Source organism: Ictalurus furcatus, chromosome 27, assembly GCF_023375685.1.
Source record: "Ictalurus furcatus strain D&B chromosome 27, Billie_1.0, whole genome shotgun sequence".
Classification (NCBI taxonomy): Eukaryota; Metazoa; Chordata; class Actinopteri; order Siluriformes; family Ictaluridae; genus Ictalurus; species Ictalurus furcatus.
Window position 1 is genome coordinate 10,321,003 of NC_071281.1, and position 12,384 is coordinate 10,333,386.

The window sequence follows — 12,384 nt, forward strand, 5'->3', positions numbered from 1 at the left end:
CTCCTCACCTGGTTGCGGCTACACACGATTGAAACCATCTGAACCAAATAAGTTTATTTTGGTCTCATCAGACCACAGGACATAGCTCCAGTAATCAATGTCCTTAGTTTGCTTGTCTTCAGCAAACTGTTTGCGGGATTTCTTGTGCTTCATCTTTAGAAGAGGCTTCCTTCTGGGACGACAGCCATGCAGACCAATTTAATGCAGTGTGGGTGTATGGTCTGAGCACTGACAGGCTGACCCCCCACCCCTTCAACCTCTGCAGCAATGCTGGCAGCACTCATATGTCTATTTCCCAAAGATTACCTCTGGATATGACGCTGAGCACGTGCACTCGACTTCTTTGGTCGACCATGGCGAGGCCTGTTCTGAGTGGAACCTGCCCTGTTAAACCGCTGTATGGTCTTGGCCACCGTGCTGCAGCTCAGTGTCAGGGTCTTGGCAATCTTCTTATAGCCTAGGCCATCTTTATGTAGAGCAACAATTCTTTTTTTTCAGATTCTCAGAGAGTTCTTTGCAATAAGGTGCCATGTTGAACTTCCAGTGACCAGTATGAGGGAGTGTGAGAGTGATGACACCAAATTTAACACACCTGCTCTCCATTCACACCTGAGACCTTGTAACACTAACAAGTCACATGACACCGGGGAGGGAAAATGGCTAATTGGGCCCAATTTGGACATTTTCACTTAGGGGTGTACTCACTTTTGTTGCCAGCGGTTTAGACATTAATGGCTGTCTGATGAGTTATTTTGAGGGGACAGCAAATTTACACTGTTATACAAGCTGTACACTCACTACTTTACATTGTAGCAAAGTGTCATTTCTTCAGTGTTGTCACATGAAAAGATATAATCAAATATTTATAAAAATGTGAGGGGCGTACTCACTTTTGTGAGATACTGTGTGTGTATATATATATATATATATATATATATATATATATATATATGTGTGTGTGTGTGTGTGTGTGTATGTATATGTATGTATATGTATATATATATTCTGTAGAATTGATAGAAAAATGGAGTTATAATATTTTTCTTTATTCGTGTTAAAATAAAATATTACAGTGCTTTTCTGTTTATGCATTCCTCTGTCTTTCTTATGCCCCTTCAGGCTCTGATTATGATTGCTACTCTGTAAATGGTGACGCTGAAGCTGATGGCCAGCCTGAATTTGATAAATCGTCCACAATCCCACGCCACAGCAATATTGCTCAGAACTACCGCCGCATGATCCAGACCAAACGGCCAGCCAGCACGGCTGGCTTGCCCAGTGCCATGGGTGCCCAGGGAGGCTCTGGTGGTGGAGGTGGAGGATCAGGCACTCCCGGCACTGCCACTATCCGCCGAACACCTTCCACAAAGCCTGGTGTGAGGCGCACCCTCTCCAGTGCAGGACCCATCCCTATCCGGCCACCCATAGTGCCAGTTAAGACACCCACTGTGCCTGACTCACCTGGTGGCTACCCAGGACCTCCAGCGCGTGTGGGCAGTGAGGAGTGTGTGTTCTACGCAGCAGATGATGCCTCTCCTGCTGCTCTGGAGTATGTGAAGGCTTCACCGAAGCGCCTGAGCCTGCCCAACGCAGCTTGGGGCACAGCGGGTGCTGAGATGAGTGTTTATGGGCAGCCGGGAGAAGAAGACCAGCTGCTAGCCGCTAACCGTCACAGCCTGGTGGAAAAAATTGGTGAGCTGGTGGCAAGTGCCCAAGCCCTGGGAGATGGCCAGTACCCCTTTCCGTCAATGGCACCAGAGGGCCAGACCGATCCACAGAGTAAATGTCCCCCGCAGGAAGGAGAGGACATGCTGGTATCTATCCGTCGAGGCGTCCGGCTGCGCAAGACCGTCTCCAATGACCGTTCGGCGCCACGCATATTGTGACAGAGAGGTAAATGAAGGTGCAGCATAAAAAAGTCTACGCTCTGCACTCTGCACGGACTCTGTAGAGAACCACCTACGAAAAGAAGAGGATAAAAAAAAATCAATTCAGTGTTTAAAAGAAGTCGTTATAGTAAGTAACGATCATGAGAAAAAAATAGAAGAAAAATTCTAAATAACAACAGGCTCAGGCCACTGTAACTTGTAGCGTGTCTGGACGCATGTTTGTCTTATTAACACTACCCATCATGGCAGGATAGTCAGGCTCTAGCAAGACACTGGGCAGATTCAAGAACAAGGAATTGGGACAGTAGGGGACAAGGATCTTTGAAAACACAAAACATCCCCTAATTCTGGACTCCAGGAATTAGTGCTGGAAAAGCTCATCTAATGAATGGAGGACTGTTGGGGTGCACAGTCTCGTTAAGACAGTTTCCCTGTACTTCACCCCACTGCCACCTCCAGTTCTGTGACATCACACTGCCAGCTGAAACAACGGCTACAGAGCTGTCTGTGATTGGTCAGTGTGGCTGTCAATCAGGCTGAAGATGAGCAGAGCTCTGCTGCAGGTCAGCTTGTGGTTTTGGAAATTATCTTTTAGCAAACCTCTGTTAGCTTGTTTGTTTAATTCTAAGCAAATAATCTTGATTGCAGATCCTGAAGTGGAAGGTGTTTATCAGGTGTATGTATTTTTTAGAACTGACCTAAAAAAAATGCCAATATAATGTGGAGCAATAATATTTCTGTTCAACAGTTGAAGTAAGACAGAATTACAAGAATAGTTTTTAATGCATGTAGGTGCAGAGGTTGTAGACAGGGCAAAGCCTTGGGTAATTTTGTTCTGGTTGTGATATTTGGGGAAGGAAGTGGAAGCCAAGAAAAGCAAAGAGGAAGCCAAGCACTTTGAAAACATAGTATTGGCCATTAGGGGTCAGTGTAGCTGCACTGTGTACAGTAGATGCTGAGAGGAGAAGAGCTGCTTACCCTAAAGCAAGGGGGCAAACTCAGGGCATGTAGGGCTAAAGTCCAGCACAGTTTGGTGATCTGTGCATGTTGTTAAAGTAAATAACATATTAAACAAAAGACTATTTTTAGATAAAAACATCACCTATTTACATGGCTGTCTAGAATCTGCAGAGAGAAGCAAGTGATATAGCCAAAGGATGATGAAGAACTGTCACAAGGATGGTCTGAATTGATTTAGTTTTTTATTGTCCAGGGTGGCCGATAAAAGTTCGTAATCTTCAGCGCTAACACTTGCGAGCTGTTTACCATGAGTAAACCTGACAGGATTTTTCAAAAGTTTAGGTAATACTGATAAATGTTCATAATACACAAGGCTAAGGCTAGTTAGCTGTCTAGCAAGAGTTACAGGATTTCTGAGTGGATTTTTAAGTAATATTTATAAATGTTAATAATATTTAATGCTAAATTAACAAATCAAGTCAAATCAAGGATAACACTGGCTAGCTGGCTAACATATATAACTTGAGAAGATATCTGAGACCTCTCTGAATATAGCTTTGGATGCCCACTCAGAAATATTTGAAGGGCATGTTTTAAGATCTGACAAGACATTTTCCTGATTTCCTGAAAACTGATTTAGTCATTACCAAGTGAAAAAGAAAAGAAGAGGGTTTTAAAAAATACCTACCACATGTAGCAGGTGTATGTGAGCAGAAAAATCACCAAACTGGACTGACCTCTGGCCTAACACAGCTATAGTTGAGCACCCCTGCCCTAATAGATGCAGAAAGAAATTACAAATGGCGTGGTATTGAAATGAGTGAAAAAGAAAGTGAATCAGATGTGAAAATGAAAGAGTGAGTTTGGGTAGTAAGTGATTTTTTTTATAACTCTTCCAAATTGAGAATATATCTTTTTTTTAATGAATTGAGGTGAGTTGGTCTCACCTTTAGATCCTGAGCCTCCAACCACACTGCTCTGACTCAGCTAGAAATCCTGGAGGTTGGTAAATGAGCTGAGATGAAGGCATAAACCTGGTAGTCATATGAAAACAAAAGGAAAGTAATTGTGTAGGGTCTGGTGTGGACCCACAGAGAGAAATGAGGAGGAGAAACACAGAAGGCAAAGGATGGACATCCAGTGCTTTATAATGTGAGCATTCCACTGCCTGATATAGAAAATAGGACATGTTATGAAATTAAACAGTGTGGCATTTTATAAAATATCGCATGGACACAGCGGTTTCCTGTGAGTACCCATTTCAAAGTGTGATGGTAAAGAATGCCTTTTGGAATTGGAGTGGGTAATAGGTGGCCAAAACACTGTTTTAGTCCTGTAGTATCTGTCTGTAGAGTGACCTTCTGTGCTCCCATGGTTCACTATAACCCCTGCCGTCTCGCATAGTTCTGTCGCTCGAAATGACCACTACATGTGCGACTAAATGGACACGTAATACTTATTAATATTTTCTGTTTGTTTTGGGATTATTTATTTTGCATAAATAGAGCACTCTGTTTTAGGAATGCCTGTCTTTTAGGAATTAAAAAAAGTGTATCTGCTTTGCAAGAGTGTACACGACTGTACCAGAAGGAATAGTGTGAGAAGGGCGTGAGACTGGCATTATGTGCCAGGTGCAATGGTGATCACTCCTTCAGGAAGTACAGTATACAGCGTTCTCCAGAGCAAAGAAGGCTGTGAAAAATTGCCTCTATTGTTTAACCTTTTGTTTAAAAAAAAATCACAAAAATGATCTGCTGTCATGGATATCAAACAATTGCAAACAAAACACAGGTTTATCGAAAAAAATCTTTGTTAAAAATAGGTATGCAATAATTATTGGCACCCTTTTATTCAATACTTTGTGCTACCTCCCTATGCCAAGATAACAGTGCTGAGTCTTCTCCTATAATGCCTGATGAGGTTGGAGAATACATGGCAAGGGATCTGAGACCGTTCCTCCATACAGAATCTCTACAGATCCTTCAAATGTCGAGGTCCGCACTGGAGGACTCTCCTCTTCAGTTCATCCCACAGGTTTCCTATGGGTTTCAAGTCAGGGGACTGGGATGGCCATGGCAGGATCTTTATTTTTGTGGTCAGTAAACCATTTTTTGTTAATTCTGATGTATGTTTTGGCTCATTGTCCTGCTGGAAGATCCAACCACAGCCCGTTTTAAGCTTTCTGGCAGAGACAGTCAGGTTTTCATTTAATCTGTTGATATTTGATAGAGTCCATGATGCCATGTATTCTAACAAAATGTCCAGGTCCTCTGGCAGAAAAACAGCCTCAATTCATTAAAGAACTAGCAACATATTTAACCGCGGGCATGAGTTACTTTTCCATATGGCCACCTCTCTGTGTGCGCCAGAACCATCTCTGGTGAACCCGATCCCATTTGAAGTTCCAGTAGTGTCTGGAAAACTGAAGATGCTTGAGTTTGTTTTGTTTGATGAGAGTAGAGGCTTTTTTCTTGAAACCCTTCTAAACAACTTTTGGTGATGTAGGTGATTTTGGATTGTAGTTTTTGAGATTTTCTGACCCTAAGACTCAACTAAATTCTGCAATTCTCCAGTTGTGACCCTTGTAGATTTTTTGGCCACTTCAACCATCCTCTTCATTGAGTACATTGAGACAATCTAGACATGTGTCCAGTGTGTTCCAGGTTGATTCATAACATTTCCAGTTGACTCAAACTTCTTAATCATTGCCCTGATGGTGGAAATGGGCATGTTCAATGCTTTTGCTATTTTCTTATAGCCATTTCCCATTTTGTGAAGCTCAACAACCTTTTGCCATACATCATAGCTATATTCCTTGGTCTTACCAATTGTTATGAATGACTAAGGGAATCTGGCCTATGTGTTACCTCATATTTTTACCCCTGTTTCATTGTTACCCCTGTTTATCCCTGTTTAAGTCATGGTTGAACAATTTCCTGTTCCTAGTCACTCAGGTGTACTAAAAAAAAAAATCAAATAGCAATGGGAATGTAAATATATTTTTCTCATATGTATTCATAGTGGTGCCAATAATTGTTGCACACCTATGGTTAACAAAGTTATATATTTATATATATATATATATATATATATATATATATATATATATATATATATATATATAAACAAAAGATCAAAAGGCTAAACAATAAAGACAATTTTTCACAGCCTTCTCTGCTCATATTTACCAAGGGTGCCAATATTAGTGGAGGACACTGTGGCTCTGTATATATAATCACATGTATACAGTAGGTACATATTCTATAAAAGGAGGTGGACAGTAACTGTACTACTTCACTGGTTAAAATAACGTCTGACACATTGTCCAGAAGTTTGGGAGAAGGGAAAAAAAATAAAGGTCAAGTCTAGTCAAATTTAAGGAAGAAAAAAAGATCACGTCTAATAATAAGTCTGATAAATTTGTTTAAATGTGTAACATGCTAATTTCTTGTCATGCTTATATTGCTCTGATATTTCATACTGACCCTCATACGAACCCATGCAGTGGGTGCGAGAAAGACCAAGGGAAAGAAGGATGAAAGGAAGAGAGCAGAGTGAAGATCTAATACAATGGGGATGCAAAACAGCAAAATATAGCAGACAGAAATGTACTGAGAGATGAAACCATTAAGAAGGAATGTTTAAATGGCACTTGGAGAAAACAAAATTTCAAACAATTGAAAACAAAACAATTAAAGAATTATCATCCTCACTGTTTCTCTCTATCAGGGGTGTCAAATTCCATTCCAGGAGCTACATTTTAACAGTTGTTTTTTCCTGCACAACTTAACTAGATCTCAATTATCTGATAAGTTAAATCAATAAATATACATATTAGAGACCTAGATACCTAATGAACTCATTCAGTACACAGACTCCATAAATGCTCCCATTCTAAGCTGTAAAATGAACAGATATCTGTGGACAAAATATAAGAATATTGTTGTGGGAAAACATTTACAATATTAGGGTTCTTTAATTGCATCAAAATTTAAATGTGTATCTGCTGTATGCTTGAGAATGTATTGTCTAGCAGTTCTAGAAGTTATTTAGAGATCTGTCTCTAAATTTTAGCCAGCTATGTTAGCTTGCTGGATTAGACTATTTGGTGAGATTATTTGATAAGCAAATAATGCAACATATTGCAACAAATAGTCACTTAGTGTGTTTATGAGTGTATTTCACATGATGACACTGTTTTACAGACTCAGATAGTGGATTTATTATTATTATTATTATTATTATTATTATTATTATTATTATTATTTATTTTAATTTTTTTTCCCAGAACAACAAATATACCTTATAGGGGTATTTAAAATAAGGTGAAAATCCTAAGGGAGTATGCATCACATGAGCTAGTATTGTGTCCTCTATTGGCTATATAGGTTTCTAATATGTGTAACTATGGTTGAATCAGGTGTGTTGAAGCAGAAAATCTTAAACTGTTTAGTGCTGTGCTCCTCGAAGAATGAAAATTTGATATCCCCCACAGTAACATGCTTCTTCTTCTTCTTCTTCTTCTTCTTCTTCTTCTTAAGCCCCCTGCTTGAAAATCAAATATAAAACTTGATAATTTGCCATTTTTCCAGTGAAAGTGTTTCCATCAGACTGAAGTGAAAGTGTCTTCCTTAGTGACTGATAGACAACAAGCAGTACATATGCAGGCATATACAGAAATATTTTAGCACCTAGGCATTAGCCTAAAGAACCCAGTTAAAATGAGTCCAGTGTATGAGTTTTTCAAATCAACCCTCGATTTGTCAACTATAAGCGCACAAATGAAAGATGAGCACAGAAGAGCAGTGTCTAATATCTATAATACTGCACTCACTATGGCTGAATGACCAAATCATTCATGTTTAGAATTTCACTGTATTTTTTCAGTGAATATAAGTGACTTGGTCAGGCATTTTACCCAATATTTTTTTAACCTTATGCAACATACTCACATTGTTTATCCAGCCTGTCCAAAAAATCAGCTTTCTTCAGCATAGTGCATTAAATTACCCATTTCTAATTTGATTTGCTTTCACACACCAATGCATCACAGTAACACAACTCCATTCCAACAGACAACAATGCAGTATTAAACTTGTGCATGTACTGTGCAACTAAAATGTGAACCAGAATTGCTAGAGGCAGTGAACAAGAAGGGTCTGTGTATAACTAATTCAGATAAATTGGTTGGAATCCTGGCTATTGGCACCACTGAACTAAACCGTCACTCAGCACACACAGGTGCAAACATACAGTTGCTGTATCACCTATCTCGGTATTCGGGTCACTCACCTGTCTATCTTTTCTTCTTCTCTAAAAAAGATCTCTTTGCATCATTCAACAATTCAGTAATTTTCACCATTGGCCTTCTTCATGCATTATTCATATGCAGGCAACAGTGAAACATCCATCTTTTTATACTATTATTTCTTATTTTCTATGCTAGTTCATTTAAAACAGCACGCTGATTGTGGCCGGTGTGGCTGAGCTACACACATGTTTCTGTATGAGAAGCTAATGAAATCCTTTTGATGAAAATTGTTATCTTGTGTTAGCACAGGTGACTGAGTGAAGATCTGTTCTCACTCATTCATAGTTCTTTGCAAAATCCATCAGTGGCTTGGGATATGAACTTTAGCAATCTATTCTACTGTACATCAACTAGACTACAGTCTGTAAAGCAAAACTCAACCTACATGATTTTGCTGTCATGCATCTGTACATACTTACACATTTCTTAATAATTGTGCTTCCTATTTTTGCTTGTTCTTTCCTGTTGATTAGGACTTTCCTACCTTCACACATTTCAATTAAATTGCAACATATTCTTAGCCACACAGGTGTATGAAATAACCAAATTATTATAAATAGAAATATTTCACAAAAACTCATTCATTACTATTTCAAAATGCCTGTTTATGAATTATCCATATAAACATTGCAACTTTCCATCTGTTTACTTACCAAAAGCTGATTAACAGTGCTAGGACAGTTGTGGCCATTAATGCTCATGACCTAATTTCCCCAGTGGTGGGAAAAGAGTAGCTGCCATTGTGGAAAAATGCTAAATATCCTGTGCTAAATGTGCTTTGGAAGTCTAAGAATCACTCAGCTGTGTAGAATGTCTTTCATCTGCTTGGCCTTGCATTGCTCATCATATTTCTGCTGAAGGCCTGATTTACATGTATAATGCCCCCTCATTCTCACCCACTCATACTCAAGCTCAGAAATATCAACCATCAGTGGACCCTATGCTTCCTCTTGTCATTAGCGCTGCCAAACAGACAGCGTGATGTAAGCAGGTACCATGGCAACCTGGCCCAATCTCTGAACAGCGCCTTTCTGTCTTCTGTATAAAACCTCTAAATTCCTTGGTTTTCTCTCACAGAAACACTTTCACTTTGACACTTCTGACCACTAGAATACTGCATCGATGTGACCTGACCTTAGCCACTGTCTTTAAATCACTTTCCTAGTTCTCATACTTGTGAAGAGAAATAAAGTGTGCGTTTGTTTTTTGTGCAAAACCCCTGCAGTACCTCCAATGGAGTCAAGTAAGACTACAGGTGCTTTTGTCTGCTTCTATATCTTTGTCCTTTTTTACTTTAATTTATTGTGTTGTTTTTTTTTCTTTTCTGAAGCTAATCTGCCTCTATTGCTGATGACAAATATTCCTTTTTGTAAGATTTATTCTCTTCATTTTGTTAACTTTAGTCACTGCTATTGTAACAAAACGCACTGTGATGATCCCAGTATTAATAAAAATTGTACTTAAACTGTGTGTGCATTTCTGCACATTGATTTAGTTTTCTTTTGTGTCATTTAATGTTTGCATGGAAAGTTGGAGAACAAATATCACAATGCAACTTGGCAAGCAGAAACACCAGAAAGCCTCATCAGTCAATTATGCAATTACTGAAGCACTAAACGTCTGAAGCACGCTGCTGAAATCAATCATGTTTAAATATGACAGAAAATGATTGGGTACTCTGTGTTCTGAGGGAAAGAATGATTTAATGTTTATGTACTATATTAAATAACCCACTCAAAATCTTGGACTAGCACAATTTCCCCGCTTGACATATCTATTTTAAAGCCTCAGGAATAAATCAACCTTATGAAATTATGTTGTATAATCAAAGTTTAAAAAAGGAAATGACTAACTTACAACTATCAATCCCTGTTAAAATATAATGGCTAACATAATGCAGCACCGACACTTCAGTGACACTGACAAGCCATGAAAAACATTGAAACCATTTAACTGTAAGGGGAAAAATAAGTTGAAGTTTTTTTGTTTTTTTTTGTAGAAGGCAGGGGGCACTAGAGACCTTCTTGTGAACTCCAGATGTTTGGAGCTGGATATTACTGTGTTCACTTCCATTTATTTAGTATGTTTAGGTTGTAATCAGTTTTGAACGAGAGTCTTACACATCAGTATACCATTAAAGTAAGTGATACAAATAATTTATTTGGCTGTTTTTCTTTTCCTTTTTCCTTTTTAGGATATGCCAGTCTCATTAGTGCAATGGATTTCTAACAACTCAAGTATCTTTCTATATCGATAATGACTTTCTTCATATAATAGACTTTAATGAGGATGGATCCTCTTAGCATATCGCCTCTCCAAAGACTTCATAAACCACATCAAGGCAGGTTTAATTAAAATGAAATAAGCCACAGATAATTTACAAAAGAAATTAATTCTGAAACCACACTGAAGGCTGAAACAGAGGGATGCTGCATATCAGTTTATCATTCTATTCTGTTCAATTAATTAAATGTGTAAAGGAACTTGTCCAGCTGTGCAACTGCAACACTACAGTGAACTCCTATTTTATTACTGACTCTGTCTAAGACCATTAAGTTGAAGCAACAGCTGGACTCCATTTGTATTGGTATAAAAATGAAATCTTAGGTGTCAATTACATTGTCTTAGCTCCAATTAATTTGCCGCAAAGCTGAATTCAGCAGCTGGTACACATGAATAACTTCACAGGTACATGTATGTGTAATGACACTGCAAATGTTCCCTAGTGGTAGTTTATTTTTAGTCATATAATATATAGTTACTCTTTATGTAGAACTTCAGGCTTCACAATTATATAAGGATTCACTTAGGTCGTGTCTCACCCCAAAATAGCAGAAAGTAAAATAAGCTGAACTTACATCCAGTTTCCCTTCCACTTTCCATACAGCTTCTGTAATAAAACACATATTTTGCATCATCTCTCTTAAGCTTCTTATCTGCTATACATTTTGGTGGTCTTATTAGGAAAACAACCATCCTCCATACTCACAATTTAAAGTAGTTCCCTTCACACCTTGTACACTAGAGGTTTACTAGATTTAATGAGTCTAGCCTTACAGAAAATAAGAAAAGAAGAACAGAGGAAAACTAGTAGGTTGGTTACAATCTATATTATTTATGCTTAAGGCTTCGCAACACTCAAGGCCAACCTATAAGTAAATGTTATTTTTCTGGTTAATAGACCTTTCCCAGGCCAGTGGCAAATAATGGGAGATGTAGAGACCCATGGTTCATCCATAAAAAGTGTTTCAGGTAAGGTTTTCCTGAGTTTTTCATGTCTGCATTTATCAGTTTCCTTAGGCTGGTTTTGCAAGTATATGTTTGGTATCTGTCAGAAAAACACACGCCTTGGTAGTTTGCTATTGTTTTGGAGTGGAGATCATTGTTCTTAATGAATAATGTTTTATTCAATAAAAAAGTAATAAGATAAGAGATAAGATATACTTTATTGTTCCTGAAGGTAAATTTGTTTTGGACTGTTCTGCAGTTTTACCAAACAACACAACACAACAACAACACAACAGCACAAAATAACAATAAAATAAACATCTCTCAACACATACTCTCGTGCAACACAACACATGCTCTCATGTACATAATACAGATACATATGTAAATACAGCCATTCACTCATTCAAGTCTACTCACAATGGTGGCATCTGATGGACGATAAAGCCTGCATTGCCCACATAAATATAAAATATTGCCCATCCCATATAGCCTACATTGCACAAATAACATATTGTATAACCCAAGTAGCCTAACCTTTATGGCCAACACCTACATTACATACATACTAGCATTGAGAAGCTTAATGGACATAGGCACAAATGAATGTTTATATCGGTTCAGCTTGCACTTTGGGACCCTGTATCTTCAACCAGAGGGTAAAAGCTGAAATTCTACTAGATTGTGGGTCAGATTATAGATACTATTTTTTCTGCCTGTCTAATAACTGACTGCTCATAGATTATCTGAAGGGGCGAATGGTTTTCAACCCCCATAATCTTCATAGTTGTCTGTACCTGACGGGCGATCTGTGATTTGGACTGCACTGTGAAGTTACCATACCAGGTTGTAATACCATATCTTAAAATGCTCTCTAATATTGCATGGTAAAACAACAACATACATTTTTGTTTAGCTCCATACAATCTAAGTCTACGTAAAAAATGCATCCTCTGTTGGAGTCTGGAACAGAGACTCTCAACATGGGCCCTCCAG

At 38.4% G+C, this 12,384-nt stretch overlaps 1 protein-coding gene across 2 annotated transcripts in view; it reads left to right on the forward strand.

Moving 5' to 3' along the window:
* The window catches only part of mtss1lb (MTSS I-BAR domain containing 2b), a 77,962-nt gene extending 72,060 nt beyond the window's left edge, over positions 1-5,902 (forward strand). For both annotated transcript variants that reach the window (XM_053616585.1, XM_053616586.1), the window contains exon 14: positions 1,120-5,902. In XM_053616585.1, the coding sequence (XP_053472560.1) occupies positions 1,120-1,886 (767 nt within the window). In that variant the 3' untranslated portion in view covers positions 1,887-5,902. The remainder of the gene's footprint in view (positions 1-1,119) is intronic.
* Positions 5,903-12,384: the final 6,482 nt, after the last annotated feature.